Source organism: Cryptotermes secundus, unplaced genomic scaffold, assembly GCF_002891405.2.
Source record: "Cryptotermes secundus unplaced genomic scaffold, Csec_1.0 scaffold371, whole genome shotgun sequence".
NCBI classification, from domain to species: domain Eukaryota; kingdom Metazoa; phylum Arthropoda; class Insecta; order Blattodea; family Kalotermitidae; genus Cryptotermes; species Cryptotermes secundus.
The window spans coordinates 651680-677458 of record NW_019741978.1 but is presented as its reverse complement, the minus strand read 5'-3'; the positions used below and the strand labels follow the sequence as shown (position 1 = coordinate 677458).

At 40.1% G+C, this 25779-nt stretch overlaps 1 protein-coding gene across 5 annotated transcripts; it reads right to left on the bottom strand.

The window, feature by feature from the left end:
• Positions 1 to 684: 684 nt before the first annotated feature.
• LOC111872890 (zinc finger protein 271) lies at positions 685 to 21586 on the bottom strand. Of its 5 annotated transcripts, none has more exons than XM_033754869.1 (5): positions 21413 to 21586; positions 20880 to 20938; positions 17338 to 17505; positions 15689 to 15844; positions 685 to 3209 (listed from the first exon to the last, which is right to left on the bottom strand). In XM_033754869.1, the coding sequence occupies exons 2-5, from the start codon at positions 20880 to 20882 to the stop codon at positions 1488 to 1490; spliced, it is 2049 nt and encodes a 682-aa protein (XP_033610760.1). In that variant the 5' UTR covers positions 20883 to 20938; positions 21413 to 21586; the 3' UTR covers positions 685 to 1487. The 5 variants fall into 5 exon arrangements, with proteins under 5 accessions (XP_033610760.1, XP_023722913.2, XP_033610761.1 ...); XM_023867145.2 differs by having other exon boundaries at positions 20880 to 21021; positions 21413 to 21585; XM_033754870.1 differs by lacking the exon at positions 20880 to 20938.
• Positions 21587 to 25779: the final 4193 nt, after the last annotated feature.

Sequence of the window (25779 nt, the reverse complement as noted above, 5' to 3'; positions counted from 1 at the left end):
TCTAGAAGTTCTAATGCAAAATATTAATCAACTTCACACAGCTGCACCTTTCCAGAGAAGCTACTGATTGCTCTGCCGCTCAATGAATTACCAATATGTTATAGAATGCAAGTGTTCATTACCATTCAATGCTCTGTTCACAGCTGGACACTGCCCTCTATCCTGAGCCAGATGATTTCACTCTATATTCCCTTCTTTAAGCATATAGAATACACAGCATCAGCCTACGTTCAAATTTTCTGAGGACAACTGCAACTTGCAAATCCAGTCATGCACTGCACACTACTTTATATGGAGAAGAGACACAAAATGGAACACATTCCTGGACCATGGAGCAGGATCAGTTCTGGTGATGCAGACACACACGACGAAAAGATCTGCTGATTCAAAGTTATTGAGGGATGAATGTATGGTAGATCTTATGCAAAATGAGGGAAGCGTTCCTTGGCAAGAATAGTGTCAGTAATCAGAGATTGGCTTCAGCTAGTGATGTTCACTCGGGCAGTCAACAAAATTGGTATGGAGGGCAGCCCTAACTGCACTGAATTTAAGTACACTTAAAAGCTATTACTCGTGTCATTTCAAAACATGAAACCTCTGAATTTAAATTTATAATATTAATGGCATTACCTAATTTTATTATAGAATTATATAATCACACTTAAATTTACTTTGCCTTCTAAGGCAAAGGAGACCTAAAGCAAAAAGGAGTGCCTCAAAGCCAAACCACTTTCTCTTTTGATCTCATGACAGACAGCTCAGTTTCTCTGCTGATATTCACAATGAAAATATGTAGGGAAGTCTTTCATGATCCTTTGAATTAAATTCTCTGTACTATTTTATTTCTCCACAAGGAGATTAAACATATTTTATTTAACTTTCATTTTATAATCAATATACCTTGTATCACGTCTCATCTGCAATGTCCAATATAGCGTAGTTTGCACTCATTTGACCAATTCATAAAAGTTATCTGAATATACTCAATCCAAGTGATATATCAATCTGTAACAAAGTGATTGACGAATTTAATCACATGTAATGGGAGAAGAGCACAGATAACATACAGAAAAAAAAAACATATGCCGCTGCTGAATTATGTGTATAAGCTGTCGTTCAGTTTCAGTGACCATGCTCTACTAATCATTAGCTTCCACAGCTGAATTAACATCATAACTGTAGGAGAATGTCATGTAATGTCATGTCTGTTCCCACTCAACAAGACAGGGAATTGTGCACATTCAGCAATCAGAATCAAATGGAACTCATTTGCACAGATGTTTTGTATGATGTGACTCAGTTCAATTCCCATCAGTTTGAAAAATTAGTAACAGCAATCAACTCCAATATCTTGTAACAATCTTAAAAAATGTAGCATGTCACACACAGCAAAACTGTCTTAATTACAACAAGAAATACTGTGGCATGCTACAAGACACAAACTGTTCCTTTAGTTGAAACCCATTTCTACTGCTCTATGATTTACTTCACACATCAACATGTGTTTGCTGATGTATCTTCAGACTACTTTGCCAACTGAATGACTTATTACACACGTCACATTTAAATGGCCGCTCACCACTATGTATGCGCTGATGACGCTTCAGATTACTCTGCACACAGAATGATTTTTTACATACAGCACAGAAAAATGGCTTCTCCCCACTATGTATGCGCTGATGCATCTTCAGATGACTCTGCACACCGAATGACTTATTACACACAGCACAGAAATATGGCTTCTCCCCACTATGTATGCGCTGATGAATCTTCAGATGACTCTGCACACCGAATGACTTATTACACACAGCACAGAAATATGGCTTCTCCCCACTATGTATGCGCTGATGAATCTTCAGATGACTCTGCACACCGAATGACTTATTACACACAGCACAGAAATATGGCTTCTCCCCACTATGTATGCGCTGATGAATCTTCAGATGACTCTGCACACCGAATGACTTATTACACACAGCACAGAAATATGGCTTCTCCCCACTATGTATGCGCTGATGAATCTTCAGATGACTCTGCACACCGAATGACTTATTACACACAGCACAGAAATATGGCTTCTCCCCACTATGTATGCGCTGATGAATCTTCAGATGACTCTGCACACCGAATGACTTATTACACACAGCACAGAAATATGGCTTCTCCCCACTATGTATGCGCTGATGAATCTTCAGATGACTCTGCACACCGAATGACTTATTACACACAGCACAGAAATATGGCTTCTCCCCACTATGTATGCGCTGATGAATCTTCAGATGACTCTGCACACCGAATGACTTATTACACACAGCACAGAAATATGGCTTCTCCCCACTATGTATGCGCTGATGAATCTTCAGATGACTCTGCACACCGAATGACTTATTACACACAGCACAGAAATATGGCTTCTCCCCACTATGTATGCGCTGATGAATCTTCAGATGACTCTGCACACTGAATGACTTATTACACACAGCACAGAAATATGGCTTCTCCCCACTATGTATGCGCTGATGAATGTTCAGATGACTCTGCACACCGAATGACTTATTACACACAGCACAGAAATATGACTTCTCCCCACTATGTATGCGCTGATGAATCTTCAGATGACTCTGCTGACTGAATGACTTGTTACAGTCATTACAACAAAATGGCTTCTCCCCAGTATGTATGTGCTGATGAAACTTCAGATGACTCTGCTGACTGAATGACTTATTACATACAGAACAGCAAAATGGCTTCGCCCCACTATGTATATGCTGATGTGTCCTCAGACTACTCTGCCGGCCGAATGACTTACCACACATGCCACAGCAAAACGGCTTCTCCCCAGTATGTATGTGCATATGCCTCTTCAGATCACACTTTGAAATGAATGACTTATTACAAATGTCACACACAAATGACTGCTGCCCAGTATGTATGCGCTGATGGGTCTTCAGATTACTCTTAACACTGAATGACTTACTACACACATCACAGCAAAATGGCCTCTCTCCAGTAGGTATGCTCTGATTTGTCTTCAGACAACTCTTACAGCTTAATGACTTATTACACATACTGCAACAAAACGACTGCTCCCTGCTATGTATGCGTTGATGTGCTATCAGAATTTCCTCTTGACTGAATGAATCACCACATTCATCACAGGAATATTGTCGCTCCTCATCATGTAGAAATTTAAGTTCATTCAAATCACCCTGGAAAATGAGAGTAAATAACATGACAAATCCTAACAAGAAGAGAAATGAGTTTGAAGCCCAGTACAGTGAGATGTTAAATTGGTAGGTTTGAGAGTGGTGACAAGAGACAGCATACCCCCTTGTATGGTGTGTGCCTGAGTCCATCAGCATGTATGGAACTTTCTGAGTCAACTGAAGTAAAGTTGCACTGCCACTGTTTAACAAATTGCAAAATTAAATAGAATTATGCATTTGTAAAGCTTGACAGGCATCTAATTAATAGTGGAAAAGCTCCTAAAATGAAATAAAAATAAAGGTTAAACTAAAAAAATGATACTAAGAAAGGATGCATATGGATCAGCAAAAGTCCTGAATCCATATATTGTCTCATGTTTGCTAGGAAACGGGACATGAAACTATGTGTGTTCTCGGATTTGAAGGAATATTTATCAAAAAATCACTTTTACTCTCACACAATTACTCACCACATATAACGTCATTTAGACGGTTCTTCTCCAGTATTACAACATTTCTGTTCTAGTTGGATAAGAACTCTTTCCTGCTAACATCAGATACAAACTCTCCTGGCCTCTGGCTGACATTGGACTGTCACATTGTCAAAGGGTTAATTCCGCCCGCTGTTATGCAATGAACAATCCGTTGCTTGGATATTGCTAGCTACTGTATAGGATTAGATGCCTTCTGATTCCTAGCCGTTGTAATAGGAACGTTGCTCGTTGCCTAGGAAATCAACCCTGATCTAAACTACTCCGGCTTTCTGGCTGCATGCCACTTTGCTGCCTCCTAAAGGTTGTTCTTTCCAAACAGCCTAACGGTATATATATATATAAATAAAGTATAATGTGGCGTATTTGCTCTATGCAGGAACTGTTGAACCGGAGGCCTCAGGGCACGCGTGCAACATGGAGAGTTTCGGATTGTATCATTACTTTGATAGGCAATAACTCTGTGAATGATTGGATAGCACAACAGGAAGTGCGAGTGACATCACACACCTCACCCAGCCATTGCTACGCGACACTCGGTAAATACCCCTCCACGCTAAGCTGTGATGTCATGCAACAGTGGTTGCTATCATGTAGCTGGTTTCTATGTAGTCCATTGCTGGGCAATAGCTCAGTAAACACGTCCAACAATATAGGCTGTATTCTGTGTGGTCAGTGCAGAAGCTACACAATGAGAGTATTCGTTAGTTACGAGTACTCGAGAGTGGTGGAAGCAAGCGAAGTGGAACCAGGACTAAAGAAGGGTGCCTGTGAGGATGTCAAGAGTGATGTAGAAGACTTCATGAGAGCGATGGAGCATGCAACAGTGGATAATGAGGTGTGTGTAAATCAGTGAAAATGCTGTATTTGATTGTAATTAATAGAGTGTGTAACCAAGCTGTTAACAAATCCAATCATCAGAACTGGAACCCGTCATTTTATCACGCGTACATATATACAGGATGTCCCAGGAGGAATGTGCCAAACTTCGGGAGGGTGTTCCTTATGTTAAAGTATGCCGATATAACCCAAAACACCTATGTCCAAAGTTGAACGCTTACGGAGATAATGGCCAGAGAAGTGTGAAACTTTGACCGGTGTTACACACTTGTTGATTACAAAATACATATTAAAACTGGCAGGTATATGTGGTTTCTGTAATGTTAATAATGTACGTAACATCAAACTAACCTGTGAGTGACATGAAGCTGTTAAATTGAACTACAAAAAACTCGCACACCATGTCAAAGTTGTTGTTAAGAGTTCCAAGCACTATACATGACACATGAATGGCAAGCGCTGAAGTAACATTGCTGACTGCGCGTTCTGGTATGCGAGTGTAAGGGGCTAATATGAGCTGCCATCACCACACTCAAGGACAAACGTAGATAAGACATGCCAGCAGACCGGTACAGTGCGTGGACTACCCAGAAGACCACACTTTTCTCGGGCCATTATCTCCGTAACCGTTCAACTTTGGACATAGCTGTTTTGGGTTATATCGGCATACTATAACATAAGGAACACCTTCCCAAAGTTTGGCACATTCTCCTGGGACACCCTGTATATATATATATATATATAGTGACGTGGATTGTGCAACGAGAAGTAGGGGTCACGTGAACTCTGTGGTTTCACAAGTGATGTTACATACCCCCACAACTTCCACCAGTATGCAACGCTCAGTGGGCGCCCCCCTCCCCTGCGGTGATGTGGCAGAAGAGCGTCTGCGTTGTTATCAAGGGATACCGCAGTTTCTACGCAGCAGGAGACAACTCTTGACAGCGTTGCTAGTGACACTGGTAAACATGGTGTCATGCAACAGGGAAGCCCGTGCAACGACTGTTGCTAGGCAATCGGTAAACACGGCGTCAGGCAACAGCGGTACCTATCACGTAACTGTTTTCTGTGTTGTCCGTGCCGAGGCTAAAGTAGTAGCAGCGAACACTGTTCAGTAGTGAGTGAGGATTGAGCCAGTAACGAGTGAGTTACTAGTGAGTAATGATTAACCAGTTAGTTGAATTGTAGCAGTCGCCGAGTCAGGTTGTATCGAGTGCATGGCAGTGACTACAGGAGAAGTATTTGTGATACTGCTGATGGCAGTAATTGTGAGATTGTAAATTGTGTGGTTGTGAGAGCAGGTGTTCAATAAATTCGCTATATGAAATAAGGCGTGACGTTACTTGTCGCGTAACATATACCCAACACATGACAATATATATATATGACATGTCCACCCTGATACCATGAACAAATCCATATGAGTCATCTCTTAGGATGCCACACAAGATTCCTTGGTAATATAAACCTTTGGCTTTTGCCAGAAAAAGGCCACTACTTCTGATTGTGCGAAATGGTATTAGGCACACCACACTGTGTTGAAGCAAATGTGCAAATATCCTGAAACAGCTACATACGTACATACAATGCATACAAAAGCATGCAGTCTACACAACAATATTCTACATTTAAAACAAAGCAGACACTATCGTATCAGCATTTATTTTTAATGATGCTACATGTTTTGACCCTTATACTGGGTCATCATTGGGGGTACAATGATACCAGACTCATTTGTTGAATTGCATTTAACAATCTGCATCTAATTCTTCAATAAGGATCCTTATTGTGCATTTGGGTGTTTTTAAATGTATAAATTGAATCTTTCAGTTAAAATTTTCAAATACTCAGATAATAAAATTTAAAAAGTAGAGATTACACATTAAAACAAAAAAGTTAAAATTGTACTAAAATGGAAATGAAATATATTTTGATAAATCTCTTTAAAACTTCGTGACTGCAACATGTTGACGAGATTTTCTGGTGGTAGAAGTGACTGTAATGTGGGGCACCTGTGTATCAGTACCTTCTTACATGAGTTAGGTGATGTACTCTTGACCTTACTATTGTCTTGTGGAGCTTATGCTCATTATTTTGTACGTCACCCACAATCAACTCCAATACCTAGTAGCATTCTTAAAAAATGTAGCATGTCACACACAGCAAAACTGTCTTAATTACAACATGAAATACTGTGGCATGCTACAAGACACAAACTGTTCCTTCAGTCGAAACCCATTTCTACTGCCCTATGATTTACTTCACACATCAACATGTGTGCGCTGATGTATCTTCAGACTATTTACCCATCTGAATGACTTATTACACATGTTACATTTAAATGGCCGCTCACCACTATGTATGCGCTGATGACTCTTCAGATTATTCTGCACACAGAATGATTTTTTACACACAGCACAGAAAAATGGCTTCTCCCCACTATGTATGCGCTGATGTGTCTTCAGACTACTCTTCATGCCGAATGATTTATTACACACAGCACAGAAATATGGCTTCTCCCCAGTATGTACACGATGATGCCTCTTCAGATGACTCTGCACACGGAATGACTTATTACACACAGCACAGAAATATGGCTTCTCCCCACTATGTATGCGCTGATGAACCTTCAGATAACTCTGCACACCAAATGACTTATTACACACAGCACAGAAATATGACTTCTCCCCACTATGTATGCGCTGATGAATCTTCAGATGACGCTGCCGACTGAATGACTTATTACATACAGAACAGCAAAATGGCTTCGCCCCACTATGTATATGCTGATGTATCCTCAGACTACTCTGACGGCGGAATAACTTACCACACATGTCACAGCAAAATGGCTTCTCCCCAGTATGTATGTGCATATGCCTCTTCAGATCACACTTTGAAATGAATGACTTATTACAAATGTCACACACAAATGACTGCTGCCCAGTATGTATGCGCTGATGGGTCTTCAGATTACTGTTAACACTGAATGACTTACTACACACATCACAGAAAAACGGCTGCTCTCCAGTATGTATGCTCTGATTTGTCTTCAGACAAGTCTTACAGCTGAATGACTTATTACACATACTGCAACAAAATGACTGCTCCCCGCTATGTATGTGTTGATGTGCTATCAGAATTTGCTCTTGATTGAATGAATCACCACATACATCACAGGAATATTGTCGCTCCTCACCATGTAGAAATGTAAGTTCATTCAAATCACCCTGGAAAATGAGAGTAAATACCATGAAAAATATTAATAAGAAGAGAAATGACTTTGAAGCCCCAGCACAGTGAGATGTTAAATCGGTAGGGTTGAGAGTGGTGACAGAGAGAGCATACCCCCTTGTATGGTGTGTGCCTGAGTCCATCAGCATATATGGAGGTTTCTCAGTCAACAGAAGTTAAGTTGCACTGCCACTGTTTAACAAATTGCAAAATTAAATAAAAGTATGCATTTGTAAGGCTTGACAGGCATCTAATTAATACTGGAAAAGCTCCTAAAATGAAATAAAAATAAAGGCTAAGCTAAAAATGATACAAAGAAAGGATGCATATGGATCAGCAAAAGTCCTGAATCCATATACTGTCGCATGTTTGCTAGGCAACGGGACATGAAACTATGTGTGTTCTCGGATTTGAAGGAATATTTATTGAAAAGTCACTTTTACACTTACACAATTATTCACCACATATAACGTCATTTAGACGTTTCTTCTCCAGTATTACAACATTTCTGTTCTATGAAGAAAGCAGTCTTCTGGGATTTGGCACCGTGTATATGTGGTGTTAACCGACGTTTCGGAGGAACGTATCGCCTCCATCTTCAGGGTAGAAGAAAAAATATAAGAAATCTGCATGCGATGAGACCGTGAGAAACGGTAAAAGCAGACTGTGTTGGAAATATGTGAGAGCAGAGAAGGAAGGGGGAAAGTGCAAGTATACAAGTGAAAACAGTAGTGTGGGAGGGGGGGAAGGGAGTTGGGACAAGCATGGTTTTTGTGTAGGGGAGAGAAAGGCAAGGTTAAAGGCTGGGCACTAACCCGTAAGCCTNGGGGGGGGTTATGTTGGTTGGTCATGGCCTGTGTGGCCTTCTGGATCTGGCGTCATATCCCGGTGGGGGTTTTTTAAGAGAACAGAGGAGATGTTTCCAAGACTTGCTCAGACAAAACCCCCCCTCTCTGTTCATATTTTCTGGATGCAGTTCAATCTCAATTGCCTCCCTAATGATGCGATCCATATAGTGGGTCTTGGTGGCGAGGATGGAGGTATTCTGAAGCTGAATGCGGTGTCCCAGATCGATGCTGTGTTCAAGTACCGGTAGGATATAGAGACTGGTAGAAATCATAGATGTAAGCACAATGGACCAATACAGGTCTCAGTGCATGGGGAAACCCACACTCTCCAATAACTAACTAAACACCCCTCCACGCTAGGCTGCGATATCATGCGACAGTGGCTGCTATCATGTAGCTGGTTTCTATGTAGTCCATTGCTTGGCAATTGCTCAGTAAACATGTCCAACAATATAGGCTGTATTCTGTGTGGTCAGTGCAGAAGCTACACAATGAGAGTATTCGTCGGTTACGAGTACTCGAGAGTGGTGGAAACAAGCGAAGTGGAACCAGCACTAAAGAAGGGTGCCTGTGAGGATGTCAAGTGTGATGTAGAAGACTTCATGAGAGCGATGGAGCATGCAACAGTGGATAATGAGGTGTGTGTAAATCAGTGAAAATGCTGTATTTGATTGTAATTAAGAGAGTGTGTAACCAAACTGTTAACAAATCCAATCATCAGAAATAGAACCCGTCATTTCATCATGCGTACCCCTTACACGACAATATATATATATATATTGTGACGTGGATTGCACAACGAGAAGTAGGGGTCACGTGAACTCTGTGGTTTCACAAGTGATGTCACATACCCCCACAACTTCCACCAGTACGCAATGCTCGGTGGGCGCCATCCTCCCCCGCGGTGATGTGGCAGAAGAGCGACTGCGTTGTTACCAAGGGATACTGCAGTTTCTATGCAGCAGGAGACAACTCTCGACAGCGCTGCTAGTGACACTGCTAAACATGGCGTCATGCAACAGGGAAGCCCGTGCAACGACTGTTGCTAGGCAATCGGTAAACACGGCGTCAGGCAACAGCGGTACCTATCACGTAACTGTTTTCTGTGTTGTCCGTGCCGAGGCTAAAGTAGTAGCAGCGAACACTGTTCAGTAGTGAGTGAGGATTGAGCCAGTAACGAGTGAGTTACTAGTGAGTTACGATTAACCAGTTAGTTGAATTGTAGCAGTCGCCGAGTCAGGTTGTATCGAGTGCATGGCAGTGACTACACGAGAAGTATTTGTGATACTGCTGAGGGCAGTAATTGTGAGATTGTAAATTGTGTGGTTGTGAGAGCGGGTGTTCAATAAATTCGCTATAATGATACCAGTCTCATTTGTTGAATTGCATTTAACAATTTGCATCTAATTCTTCAATATATAATATATAATATATATATATATATCCTCAATGTATAAATTGAGTCTTTCGGTTAAAATTTTCAAATACTCAGATGATAAAATTTAAAAATTAGAGATTAAAGATTAGAACATAAAAATTAAAATTGTACTAAAATGGAAATTAAATATATTTCGATAAATCTCTTTAAATCTTCGTGACTTTCTGGTGGTAGAAGTGACTGTAATGTGGGGCCCCTGTGTATCGGGATCTTCTTACATGAGTTAGGTCATGTGGTCTTGACCTTACTATCGTCTTGTGGAGCTTATGCTCATTATTTTGTATGTCACACAACAGGATATTTATTCAGAGTGATCTGTAACAGCTTTTTGATTATTATATGGACAGGCTTGAGAGTGTGATGTTATTAGGTTACATAAGTATATGTACTTACGTATATTTGATTTTTTTATGATGATACGTGTATGGGCTGCTCACTGTGTTGATGTTGTCGCTACGTTGAATATGGGGTTATGTATTTCTGTAAATGTATCCTTCATCTGTAGACCTTTCTTCATTATGTCTCATATATATAATATCTTTCTAATGTGTTGAGTTCTGGTGCCTTCCTTTCTGCATGAAATACTTTCATGGTCTGGTCCATCGTGTCAAAAGTATTTCCAGTTTGCATAACGTGTTGTGTGAATTTAGAATGTTGTTTATTAGTCCTGACAGCATTTATATTGTAATGTGGATTGCGCAACAGGAAGTAGGTGGCACGTGAACTCTTGAGTTGCCATGAGTGACATCATATACCCCCATTAATTCTATCACTACACAAGGCTTGGTAAAAACCTCTCCCTGCTAGGCTGACATCAAACAACAGGCGAGTCTGTGCAGTGACTACTGCTAGGCAATCGGTAAACATGGTGATTATGCAATAGGGGAGCGAGGTGTGTTTTCCACTGTCCAGCTGAAGGTTTATAAGAGAAATTGGAATGATTAAGGAGTCAGTGGAAGTCTAGCAGTTACTGAGTGCAGCTGGAGTCTAGTATTCACTGGAGTTAACTGAGCATTAACAGTTGGTTTCCAGCCTTCGAAAATATGTTAAGTTGTTAAGTTGTATCGAGTGAATGGATTCAAGACAGTTGAACCCAGGAAGTGACTACAGCAAAAGAAGTAATTGGGACACTATAAATTGTGTAAGTGTAAGAGCGAGTGTACAATAACGTATGCGTGAAGTTATTTGTCGCATTACAAACAAACAACTCCTGACAATATTTATATTTGCACAACACATATTATGTACTTCGTTTAAAACACACAACAGGATGCATAATATTAAGACAGCTATATATGTGTCAGGCAATTGTACCTCATTTAAAGTCATATTAACATGATTTCCTGCTTCCTGATGGAACAATTCCCCTTAAAGGGCGAACTTCCACCAAAAACAAATAATGTAAACAAGAGTTAATAAGGACTGCTATAGTAGAGGTTAACACACGTGTCTGTAAACTGAGAAGGCAGAAAGCCATCCACGAAATATTTTAAAAAAGGAATCGCAATGCAACAATCCACAAAACAACTTATGCACCCATTCCAAACTAATGATTATACTGCATTAAAATAACAATATTTTACATACATAAATTTAATACATCAGTACCTTGAATTCGCAACTTTCACTACCATCCAAACTATAGAGTACAATAACTTTACATTCTGTGTGGGTGTGTACACACTGAAACCTGGAAGGTCCTGTATGAATGGTTTGCATTTCATAAACTTGCTAGGTCCCATCTCACATTACAAATATAAATCACTCCTTCCAATGTGACCTGTAAGTTTTTACTACATAAAAACTAACACCCTTACATGTTTCGGTCTCTGTGGACCATCTTCAGAGGGCAAACATCACTACAAATAGGAAACCACCATCACATAAGTTGTTTAGATGTATAGTATGTACACTTATATGCTACAATGCATAGTACACAAAATAGAACATTTCACAAACACAGCAGTTTCCTGGGAATGTAAAGTTTTTAAAAAATTATATAAAAACAGTGAAAACAGCACAGCAGCCACGAGCAAACCCTGGACGATATAAAGAACCTCCACATCAAGATAGCCAGGTGGCACAATATCTGCCCCATATAAGAGGGACGATGGGAGGACGAACACGAGCCTGCATGGTTTATGAATTTTAATTATTGACAATACAAAAAAAAAATTTAATTAGCATCAAGAAATTTTATATAATTTGTTAAAAACTTTACATTCCCAGGAAACTGCTGTGTTTGTGAAATGTTCTATTTTGTGTACTATGCATTGTAGCATATACGATGGGGTACCCAAAAGAAACCAAACTAATTTTTTTGTGGGCAGAGCTNAAATGGTGAAATGTCAATTGATGACAAACCTCGTTCTGGTCGTCCTTCCATGGCCCGAACACATGAAAATGTTGAAAAAATTCGTGAAATCATCAAGGAAGATCGACGACGGACCATTGAAGAAATTGTGGAGCTGTTGGGAGTGACTTGGAGCTCAACGGCCAGATTTGTGGCAGTCGGGTGACTGGTTTTCCATCATGACAATGCCCCTGCTCACACAGCCCTGTCTGTATGACTATTCTTGACCAAAAATGGTATGACCCCTGTTCATCACCCTCCATACTCACCCGACCTTGCCCCGTGCGACTTTTTTTTTTCCTCGAATGAAAAGAGACATGAAAGGAAAAAACGATTGAGGCGCTGTCAAGCATCTCAAAAGATGAATTTAGACAATGTTTTGAAAAATTGATAAAAGACTAGACAAGTGTATTAGTGTAAGTGGAGAGTACTTTGAAGGGGATTGAAGGTTTGTGCTTAAAATTTGAATAAATAAGTTTAAAAAAAATAAGTTCGGTTTCTTTTGGGTACCCCCTCGTAAGTGTACGTACTTTACGTCTAAACAACTTATGTGATGGTGGTTTCCAATTTGTAGTGATGTTTGCCCTCTGAAGATGGTCCGCACAGACCGAAACATGTAAGGGTGTTAAGTTTTCATGTAGTAAAAATCTTACAGGTCACATTGGACGGAGTGATTTATATTTGTAATTGTTAGTGTGACGGACCAGAATGAAACAAATAAAAAATCCCATCTCACATTTTTGCATATAAATTTCTTTATAGCATGATAGCACATCTTCCAGTTCACATTCAACATTAGAAGAATCATCACAGAAAACATCATGGCCCCCTCCCCAAAAATGGTAGTATCAGTAGTAGTAGTAGTAATAGGCTGCGCCCTAGCTCATGCCTTAGACAGCTCAGCTACCATGACTGGCTCGGTGTATGTGTTACCTTGTGTGAATACTATGCGAGGTGTACTGGAAAGATCCCAGATTAGGTAAAAAAAAAATGGCTTAACTTAATTTGTCTGCCATCTCTTACAAAATTGTCTCCTTGGGAACATAAACAGCATTCCAATCGTTTTTTCCATGCTTCAAGAGAGCCATGGAAGTCATTTTCCTCAATGTTGTCTAGTACCACTTGCAATTCCCTTTGCATGTCATATACTGTTTCAAAACGTCCCTTCAGTTTCATTTTTAATTCAGGAAAGAGCAAAATCACAGGGGTCTAAGTCCAGCAAGTAGGGAGGATGGGGACCAATAGCCATGTTAAGGCTGCACCACAGCTCGAGTGGTTAGTAACTGCCTTCCCACCGCGGCAGCCCGGGTTCGATTCCGGGTCTGGTCAAGTGGGATTGTGGTGGGCAAAGTGGCGCTGCGGCAGTTTTTCTCCAAGTACTTCGGTTTCCCTTGCCAATCTTCATTCCACCAATTGCTCCACAATCACCCTTACCTATCATCTGGGGTTACTACACTAGGCTAGAAGGGGCCGCAGTACAGGAGACTTAGTCCCACACCACCAGCAATTAAAAAAAGAAAAGGGGGAAAAAAAAAGATAACTATGTTGTTATTCACAAACTTTGTTGTTTTCAAGGATGCGTGAATGGGTGTGTTGTTCTGATGATGGAGCAATATGGTGCATATTCCACATTTTCTGTTAAGATCTCCAGGCAAATCCATAACTGATCCCAATTGTGTCTGCAGGCTCATCCATCGTTCGATGATCGTTTTTGTGGATGAGTTCTTTATTTTTCACCATTTTCTGTTGTTTTCCTGGTGTTTGGTCACCATGGATGTTCGTCATTTTCAATTCATACTTGACCGGTCTTGAACTGTGAATGTCATTGAAAAACCGCTGTCTGGCTTAAAGAATGTTCTCCAAAAGCATTTCAAAGGTTTTGGCAGTGGATTTACCAAGCTGCTCGCAAAACTTGATACAGACACATTGCTTCATTTTGCCATCCATTGCAGACAAAATGAAACATTAAGTCAAAATATCACTACAGTAAAAAGAATGCATGATCAGAGTGTGGTGACACGTGACAGACTGATGCAATAGGCTTTCAGAAGTGTGACCTTTAGCCTCCCCTCTCATGTTCTTTCACTGAGGCAGTTGCAAAAATAACTGTCTGGGAACTATCAGATACCACCTCATACAAAATAATGCTTTTCGTCTTCATTGCGTTTATCTTTGAGTAGATTTATCTTTTTGTATTTGTACAGGGAGGTTCTTACAGTTGTTGACTGATTCATGGCTCCACGATTCACAGCAACCAGCACACCGTCGACTGTGAGTCAAATACGAATTTTGCCAGAATGAGCATATCTGATGGTCGATAATGTTTGGAATTAAGGGAAGTTATTAATTTTGTGAACTGCTTGATAGGATTATGTTTCATGATAATTATTGGGGTTTATGCATGGGAATGTGTTTATGATTTGACAGCAGTGGATGAAACTTACCAACTCCATTAGTAATTTTTTCTGTTACAATTAGTGAGCACTGTGTTCTACAATGATGCGGTATACTTTAGAGCAATGTGTATTTCTGTATGACGCATTCAATTCTGCTAGTAAGTGCCTGTGAAAATTTTGTGATAAAAGAGTTCCCAGAAGACAAACAATTCACAAATTGGTAAATAAACTTCGATTAACGAGACTCTTTACTAGACAAAAAAACAAAAGAATAAGGGCCAGGTGCTCAATGTCTACCTCAAAGAACACTGGAGTGTCACAGCAGAGTGCAAGAAGGGCAACACAACTACTGCAGCTTAAACCATATAAGACAACAGTAATACATGCCTTGCAGCTGTGAGATCCAGCTAACAGGGTTCATTTTTGCAGTTGGTTTCTACAGTGTATCACTCAAGATGAGATTGATCCACAATTGACATTCTTTTCTGTTGAAGCATGGGTTCACTTGCAGGGATACATAAACACAAAAAATTTATAGATCCTGGGAACCCTATGATGTAGTACCAAAGCACTGTTCAGGGGATTGGACAGACAAGGAAAATGTGAAGGATTTTTCCACTACAGAATCATATGCAAACATTTGGTTTACACGGTATTTCATTCCATCTATATTAGATCTGCTTAAAAGAAAATGGGACTGGTACATCACAAGCAACATTCAACAAACTACAGTTGCCTAGAGACACTTTAGAAAGAAAACCTTCAAAATCTGGTCAACAGCACAGTGGAGCTTCTTCACAGGCACAGACTGAGATAGAGATGAGAACGAGAAGTGCCACTTCTGCACATTTGTGTTATCTGCCTAACAGTGCACATACAACTCACCTTAGGTTCAGCCTTTAGTTCTGGAAATGTTACTGCAAGAGGATCCTCTTCCTCTTCTGCCTTAGCCTTTACATTCATGGCCTGATATGCATTATGAGGTGTTGGGTATGGCTCACCATACAGACCCACTAAAACGTTCTCTGAATTTGTACAGTTCTGTAAAAACCATCACATCTTTCTCAGAAATGGATGCACAACACCACACATTAAACAGCTTATGCTCTCCTAGCTACTGCTGCTTCTCATTACATCTAGCTCATAAAAGCTGTTTTGTACAGATTCTCTTCTCTACATCTATCAAGAGGGGCCACACGGGAGCATAGTTGGTTGTGGCACTATGCTACAAGTCAGAAGGTCGTGGGATCAAATCCCGATGAGGTCGTTGGATTTCTTTCAACTGACCTAATCCTGGGTCAACTCAGCCTCTAACAGAAATGAGCACCAGGAATTAAATAATTTTCCTGGGGAATGAAGTTCGGATGGCACGTAAGGCTGACAACCTTACCGCCATCTTTGAACTTATTGTCTAGAGAAAATGTTGGATCCTCAATGTGACACAACCCTATGGGCCTTCACAGCCTGTTACAGGGATAGCTTTACTTTACTTTTACATCTATCAAGATCATTAGAAAGTATTCTGATCATAGCTGAGTGACCTTCCTGAGAGAAAATGGTCATGGCAGCAGTACAGAATATATCTGCTTTCTTTCATACCTAAAATATCTTAAGGAGGAGCTCCATAACTTATAACCTTCATTCACCAAGCATAATTAAAATGATCAAGTCAAGGAGGATGAGATGGGCAGCTCATATAGCAGACATGGGGGAGATGAGGAATGCATATAGGACGTGTTGAGAAAAGCAGAAAGAAAGAGATCACTAGGAAGATCTAGGCACAGATTGCAAGATAATATATAAATTGATCATAAAGAGACATAGGATGCAGTGGTATGGCCTGGATAGGGATATGTGATGTGTTCTAGGGAACAAATTAATAAACTCTCAGGTTCCATACAATGTCGGGAAATTCTTCAGTGGCCAAGCAACTGGTATCTTCTGAAAGTCTCACACAGCTCCATGAAGTTATTTATGGTACATAAAGGCTCATTACTGTGGTCACACATGCTCATCATGGCTCTGTATCCTAAGGCAAACAGACCCTGTACAAACCCTTCCAAATTACTTCTTTAAAATCTACCTTAATAGCATCTTTCCATCTGCATTTAGGTCTCCCAAGTGGTCTGTTTCTCTTATGTTCTCCCTCCAAAACTTTGTATGCATTTCTCACTCTCACAGGTGCACTACATGACTTACCGACATCAGCCTGTGACAGCTCTGTGACTACATAAGGATATTTGCTGCTACAGAATTTCTCTGAAACACAGTTCAGTCTACACAAAATTTAATTTCATCTACATCAGAACTGCTTAAAAGAAAAAAAAGTGGTACATCACAAGCAACATTCATTCATCAAACTATAAATGTCTAGAGACACTTCAGAAAAAGGTATTCAAAGGACAGTCAGCAGCACAGTGGAGTTGTTCCATGTGCACAGACAGCCAGACAGATGGAGATGAGAGAGACAACTGGAATTACTGCCTATCTGTGATATCTTCCTAACAGTGGACATACAGAAACATACAGCTTACCTCAGGTTCAACCTTTATCTCCTGAACTGTTATTAGCGCAGGATCCGCTTTCTCTTGCGAGTCTGAGACTTCCTCAGCTTTTATATCCATGGCGTGGTTTGCATCATGACTTGCTGGGTATATCTCACCACATGGACCCATTAAAAACTTCTCTGACTTTGTATAGTTCTGTAAGACCATCATATCTTTTATCAGTAATGCCTGTACAACACCATATATCAAACAATGTATGCTCTTTTTGCTGTAGCTGTTTTTCATTACATCTACCCCATAAAAGCTGGTCTCTGCAGATTTCTTCTCTAGACTTCATAATCTCAAAAACCATTAAGTTTATAATGCAGGGACCTTCCTCAGAATCCAATGGACCCTGTGGCAGTACAGAAAATATCTGATCTTTATGTTACCTATGCACTCATTACTGTGTTCACACATGCCCATCATGATTGCATTCCAACACAAACAAACCCTGTGCAAACAACAAAAAATTATATCTTTAAAATCCATCTGCACAAATATCACCCCAAGTGGTCTCATTTTCCAGGTTTTCTATCCAAACCTTTGTATGAATTTCTCATTCTCTCATGTGTGCTACATAATCTACCCACATCACTCTCCTTGAATATCTCTCTCTCCTACATACATAGGGTGTTTCACGACTTTAGGGCATACCTGCAGGAGGTGATTTCCTAGGTCTTTGTGATCAAAAAGGTTCATATAAACATGTGTCCGATTTTGGACGGATATGGGGTTATGACCGTTTTAAACTCAGAATTGAAGGTAACGATTACTGACAATAAATGGAACAAAATAATAAACCAGCATAATACATGATACATTTAAAGTATGAATGTAAAGTTAACTTCGTGAAATTACCTTTAATTTGAACTGACTGGTGCTTAAAGCTGATTTTCAAAAATGCCACCGCTGGCCACAACACAGGCTGCCGCTCGGTTGTGAACCACGCCGAACATACGAACCCACCCCGCCTTAGGTAGCTCTCATGTGTCCAGATAACGAGAACACTCTGTCTGTAGCTGGCTAAAACTAGTGACCTGCCAGCTGACAGACGTGGTTCACATGAGGGTGTGTACAGGAATGAAAAAAACGGTCATAACTCCGTAACCGTCCAAAATCGGCCACATTTTTATATGAACTTCTTTGATCACAAAGACCTAGGAAATCACTTCCTGCAGTTATGCCCTAAAGTCGTGAAACACCCTGTATATACCAAACTGTTATAATATGAAGAACTATGTAAACTCCCCAGATGGACGATGAAAACTAACACAAAGAGATACTGGGTTTTTGGACTTTGTCCATGGTTTGGATTCTAAATAACTAAGAAAAAACACGTTTCGGAAATTGGATCTCTTTCCGTCCTCAGGTGAGGGAAGACACCTACTCTGTTGGGTCCCTCAATCACTGGACAACTGATGTCAAAGTCAAAGTCACACAGTGACTGACGTTCGGTCGGTCAGTCAGTCAGTCTTGGTTTCAAGCTCCATCTGGGGCTCATGACCAGATATTTATCACTGTTTGACAGGTACGGTCTTGATTTTGTGTGGCGCCCCCTCTGACCAGTGGATGGGTCTGTCTTTTGTACTCATATATGCTGCTGGCCCTTGCCAGTGCCCCCTTTCTTGGGTCCAAGTCCCTTGGGACTCGTGACCATATTTTAGTGTCTCAGATTTGAGACTTCCCTTTTTGTCCCCTCTTACAACTCACAGGGTCCCAGTGGAGGTATTCGACCCCGCCTCCACATTGTCATTTACAAAAAAAGTCCAAGTCCAAGTCAGAGAAGGTTTTGGTGGGTCCATATGGTGAGAGATACACAGCAAGTCATGATGCAAACCAGGCCATGAATATAAAAGCTGAAGATGTCTCAGACTCACAAGAGAATGGGGATACTGTTCAAATAACAGTTCAGGAGATAAAGGCTGAACCTGAGGTGAGTTACACACAGAAACATACAGCTCACCTCAGGTTCAGCCTTTAATTCCTGAACTGTTATTTGAACAGGATCCCCATTCTCTTGTGAGTCTGAGACATCTTCAGCTTTTATATTCATGGCCTGGTTTGCATCATGACTTGCTGGCTAAAACACTAAGGCTATAAATACCTGAGACCAAGCTAAGTCCATGAGAGCTAACAGGAAAAATATACATTAAAAATTGTTCCAAGCACGCACATGCGTGGAACCATGATAGATAGGGATGCAGAAATTATGCCACGAAACCAAACTAACCAAGTCCATGAATCCCAAAGCATGTAACAGAAAGGAGACATAGTGAAAACTAATAGTGTCTACTACTAGTGTCATCAATGGAGTAAATCACACTTATCTAATTGAGAACTTAATAGAATTCAATAAAGCATATATCACGTCATACAGATAATGGCGATCCAGATGGGAGAAAAGTCCACACTGGGTTGGCTGACTGGGCTGACCAAGGATGCCATATGGGCCACTTCCTGGTATTTTCTATACATGTTGTGGCTTTCAATATCCAAAATCCTAACTTCATCCCAGCCTATCATATGTCCCTCTTCATCGGCATGTTGAGCTAATTTTGATTTTTCTAGAAGACCTTCTTCCAGGTTATGCCTATGTTCATGTAGCCACACAGCCAGAGGTCTGTGTGTTTCACCAATGTAGGTTCTGCTACATTTACAGGGAATGCTATTGACGCACTGTGCCATCTGTTGCGGATCTCTTTTCGGTCTGGTTTTCACGAGAGAGTTCCTAAGAGTGTGTTTTGTTCTGAAGATGGTCCTAATGTTGTATCGATTCCCTATCCATTTAAACTTTTCAGAATCACCCTTCAGATATGGAATATATACAAAGCACAGAGGCTTTCCCTCTTTCTTTGAACTACTGCCCTAGGAATTAATGACTGAGTCAACAAAACCTTGGGGATAACAGTTCAACTGAAGATCATGTCTCAGGTTGTTAATTTCCTTGACCAAATCTTGTCGATCTTGGCATATGGTGGAGGCTCTGTCGTGGAGACTTATAATCAAGCCTCTTTTTACATGTGGCGGAAGGTTAGATTTGAAGTTGAGATACTGGCCAGTGTGGGTGGGTTTCCTGTAGACTTGTGTGACCAGTTCTGTCTCCTTCCTGATTACCAGAACCTCCAGAAAGGAAATAACACTGTCTGATTCAGTTTCCATAGTGAAGCAGACGGAAGGCCTTAAAATATTTAGGTGGTAGAAGAAATTCTGTAATCTCTCTGGACCATGAGGCCAGACCACAAATGTGTCATCCACATATCGCAGACACCATCAATCTCTCTGGACCATGAGGCCAGACCACAAATGTGTCATCCACATATCGCAGACACCATCAATCTCTCTGGACCATGAGGCCAGACCACAAATGTGTCATCCACATATCGCAGCCACCACGATGGTGTGTACTGAGCTGAGTCAAGAGCCTGTTTCTCAACTAACACAAGATTGGTATATAATGTTTACATTTTAGGCTATGAGAATTCACACATAATAAAATTCTTCTGCGCACACAAGCACAAAACACTTACCATCCTTTCTCTCACAGCAGGAAATATTTCTTTGGCTCCTTGTAACAGAATTCTTGGCACTGAGAATGCACAATATTTCATAACATGAAAACTTCTCTTATCACACGTTTTGTGGGTTGCAAATGAATTGATTTGTAGAATCCTATTGATAAGAAATGATATTTCTAACAACCGTACTTGTACCTAGCCGCGAATATTTGCCCAAGTCTGTAAGGAAATATACTAATAATTGTGTACGAACACATACTGATTTGGCTTTCTCTGTTCTCACAGCACAGACTTATTATACGTAACACGGTAAAGCACACAATATCTTATTATACGTAACACGGTAAAAATGTGTATTCCAACTGGAATATGAACATCAGAAAGGCAGCTGAGAAGTTTAGAAGAATCCCAAATAGAACTTGAAACTGCGGAATATCACGAAACCGAGCGGTATTCGCTTCTAGCATTTTCTCAAAACACGAGAAAATATAAATTCTTTAGAATGATACTGATGATTCCCTAAAGAATACACACAACTTACACACCTATTTAAAAAAAAAATTCAAGCCAGGTAATAACTTTGCAACAGATTGTTATAATCGATAAGCCGGTGGTAGCAACCGTAATGGCCGTCAACAGCGTTAACAGTCTTACAGGTCTTATGCGTGTGTGATCGGTCGTGGCTCGGGATCCTCGCTCGGGATTGCTCGGGATAACTGTGATTAACTCCACATTCTACCAATAGACGGTAGGAAAAACAAAAAAATAATGGACTTTATGTTTAAAATCTTCTCAAAGATTTTGCGACATATTGTTTCTTTTATCTTCACAAAAAAACCTGAATTTTAGAATTTCACACCTATACATATTGTTTGTAAACGTTATGCATAAATAAAAATGAATATAGCAAACGTTGCTTTATTTCTTATCAACGCCATTTTTTGTCCTGCACAAAAATGGCTTCAAGATGTAAATTTCTTAACTCAAGCCTATTACCAGCTGGGAAGTAAAATAAAAAATAAACTAACGCCGAGGGGCACATCGTGTGGATTGTTTTGGATGGTCTGGATCCTCACTAACACCCTCATGAAGCTGAGTCTCTCTTCAGAAGCTGCCATTTGTGCAGCCACTCAAGAATTACCAAGTATTTTATGGAACCCGACGTGTCATTACCGTGTTCACATGAGCCCTCCAGCGGTCCCTATCCCGATCCAGATCAATCCAAGACTGTCGGTCTCAGAACTATTTTAATATTGTTCACCCACCTACACCTTGGTCTTCCCAGTGGTCTCCTTCCTTCCGGCTTTCGCACCAATATCCTACATGGATTTCTCCTCGACCCCAATCGTGCAACATGTCCTGCCCATCTCATCCTCCTTGACTTGATCATTCTAATTATACTTGGAGAAGCGTACAAACCGTGGAGTTCCTCGTCCAGTTTTTTCCAACCTCCTATCACTTCATCCCTGCAGTCCAAATATTCTCAACAACCTGTCCTCAAACACCCTCAGTCTATGTTCCTCCCATAGCATCAAGAGACCAAGTTTCACACCCATACAGAACCACAGGCAAAACTATTGTTTTGTATATTCTAATTTTTATGTTTTTAGGTAGCAGACAAGAAGGCAAAAGACTCCGGATTGAGTGGTAGCAAGGATCACAAGAGTTCAATCTCCTCTTAATTCCCTCCTGAATCAGGTTTTGATTTGTTATAGTTGTTCCCAAATATCTGAACTGCCTCACGTTATCAAAACATCAGTTACATTATGCCATAATATTTGCATGCATTTTGGTGATGAGGTACCAATATATAATTAGTTTTCTCTGTATTATATTTAAGCATCCTGTTGCACTCCATACGATAAATGATATAACCTCCGTCTCAAGTGCAAACAATATATTCTTGTGTCTTTGATCTTGCTCCCTACACTCCCAGTTTTCTCTGTGTTTACTTCTAGACCAGTCTCCTTTCTAGCATCAATTAAAGTTCGTGTGTTTCTCTTTCTGGTATCTAATATTATCACCCAGTAGATTCAGACATTCGGCATAGACCTACAGCTGATGAGTCCCATTTAATTTCAGTCCCACCTGATTTTCTTGGACATTACGAATGGTATATTCTAAAGCAAAGATTAATAGCAGTGATGATAAAGCAACTCCTTGTTTCAAACCATTCTGGGTACAAATATTTTCAGACAAATGATAACCTGTACAGACTTCACTATATGTTTAAACACATTTTAATCAGCCTAACTAGTTTTGTGGGCACCCCAAACTCTATCAGAAAATTGTACAATATTTTCTCCTAATATTATATTTAAGCATCCTGTTGCACTCCATACGATAAATTATATAATGATACAACCTCCGTCTCAAGTGCAAACAATATATTTTTGTCTATGATCTTGTTCCCCTACACTACATGTTTCGGCCTCAGACGGCCATCATCAGGTGTATAACACTCATGTCGCTGTCACACTGCACCCAGCTCAAAATTTAACATTTAAAAACACTTTCCTTGTTATTATCAACTTCTATTTCGTTGATAACTGTCTGGTTTGTAGATTATTTTATTTTACACACGTTAATTTTGACTTTGTTGTAATAGCACTATAATAAAATCTTTAGTTCTAGTTTTAAAACCTTTAAAATTCTTTCCTAAATTTTAAAATTGTTAGGGTTATTCACCCTATGTTTAAAGTGCTGCAGTGGCTAGTTCTTGTTACCACACTGTATAGGTGATATCTTGTGTAGTCTTTCTGTGTTCGTGCCGCTGCTATTCTTTACTACGTAGTAAAGTAAAATGTAGTTAGATAAAAACCAACGCTGATGATACCCATTAATTTCTTCTGTGTATGGACTTAAACTTGAGAGAAGAATATTGGATAAAATTTTGTATGAAGTTGAGAGCAGTGGTGTCCCACAGTCAGTTTTATCACGCTTCTTGTGAACTGGTACAATAATAGACTCCTTCCACTGAACAGAAACATTTTCCTTCTGCCAAATGGAAGTAATTAGCTTATGGATGTTAGAATTTAATATTTCACCTCCTAATCTTAAGGCATGTTTTCAAAATCTTTGATTTTCAGCAGTTTCTTCTTCTTGTCATGGATGCAGAGGACCCGCTTTGTATTATTTAATTTTTATGAATACGTAGCTCCATAGTCTTTTGACAGGCTGTAGTTATAAATATGTAAGTAGCAGCAGAAATAAGATGTGTCATAAAGCAAAATGTGTTCCCACCTACAGTAAATGGAGCTTCGTGTAACAGTTTTGATTCCCAGGTTTTAATTCAGTATTTATTTTTTAGGGTGAGCCATCTGATGTTTATTTTACCTTCTCACTAACATATGCCATGGCATGAGAGGCAAGGCCTCCATCTCAGTTCAGCCCCATGGGAGAGCCATCTTCATACCAGAAGTTGGTTTCTTTTCTGTTGTCTGCAGTTCTTTATTGTCCAGGAAGTCACCTTAACCAGTCAAGGACACTGCTAGAGGTTTCTGGCACTGACCCTGGAGAACACTTGTTGACCACCCATCTCAGGAGTACTGAATTTGTTTCCGTATAGATATTAACAGCGTACCAGCACAATACCCAACTTGCATATCCAGTGCACCCCTCGTCTGCTATCTACCTCTGTGCCTGTCTAGTGAGGGATGCTGCACCACTAGCTATGCTACTGAATGTTTTCAGTGACTGCAGACACACTAACCATGATAGGGTGGAAATATTATCAAGAGAGTTTCTAATATTTCTGACACTGAAACAAGTGTGTGGAGAGTGCCATTCAAATAGGCTGTGGTAGAAGGGAACAGTGTATACAAGCAGTGTAAGTGAATGCATCTGAACGAAGGCAGTGAGATTCTGATTCCAGTAGTACAGAGGGTTATCCACATTGCACTTCCATTCCTAGGCTGACACTGAGAAAGCAGAAGATGGAAGTGAGGGATTGTGGGAGGATTCTATGTGCAGTCCGGTGCTACATCAAAAATTGAGAAGCTCAGGTAAAATCTGTTATTGTCTGTATTGTTTAGAAAGCTGTATTTTAATTCTCCAAAAACTGAAAACTCTGTGGACTCATCATAATTAAGCAAGTAATTTACACATGCACGCAGATATTCAATATTTGTGATTGTCTAAACATCTGTGGCAATGCTCAATTTTTGATACCAGTCCTGTGCTGGGCATTGTCAAATAAGTGAGGTGTATTAGCTTTACAGAGCGTTTCTAGAGTTGGTGCCTCACCCACCTTCAGGTAATTGGTTGTCACACTTACACACTTTGATTGCCAGTTATAAAGATGCTGGGAGTGAAACTAATTATGATTTATTTTTTTTCTGGATCTTCTGATAGCTGGATAAGGGTTGATATATAAGGTTACTAATATTAAATTCAATTTTTTACAGGCATGAATTTGATGAGTATTTGGTGCCAGTTGTCTGTGAATATCAGAAACCTCTTCATGCCGTTGCATCTGCACTCAAGATGTACTTCCTTGAACTTCCAAACCCTCTGTGCACATACCAGCTCTACCGTGCCTTTGTTGATGCCTTTCAGCACAGTCCTGAAGTGGGTTGCAGACTTTTCCACATGTAGCTTGCTGTGCAGAAACTGCCACTTCCCGACTAGAGGTATTTTTGAAGGTGACATGATAACTTTATACTCACTGGGACATTTGATGTACCAAATAAAAAATCTGTCTCATCATGAACATGTAGTTCACACAGCTCATCTCTGTTTATTGTATTGTACCCATTATAAGAAACCCTTTGTTATGAATATTTTAGGAAACTGGTTGTCAGCAATTCAACTGATTGCCATCAGTTCAATTTAACAGTGTTGCAAACCATAATATTGGGGCATGTCGTATTTCCTCTTTGAATTCTTGTCAAGCAACTTCCTTATCTGGCTA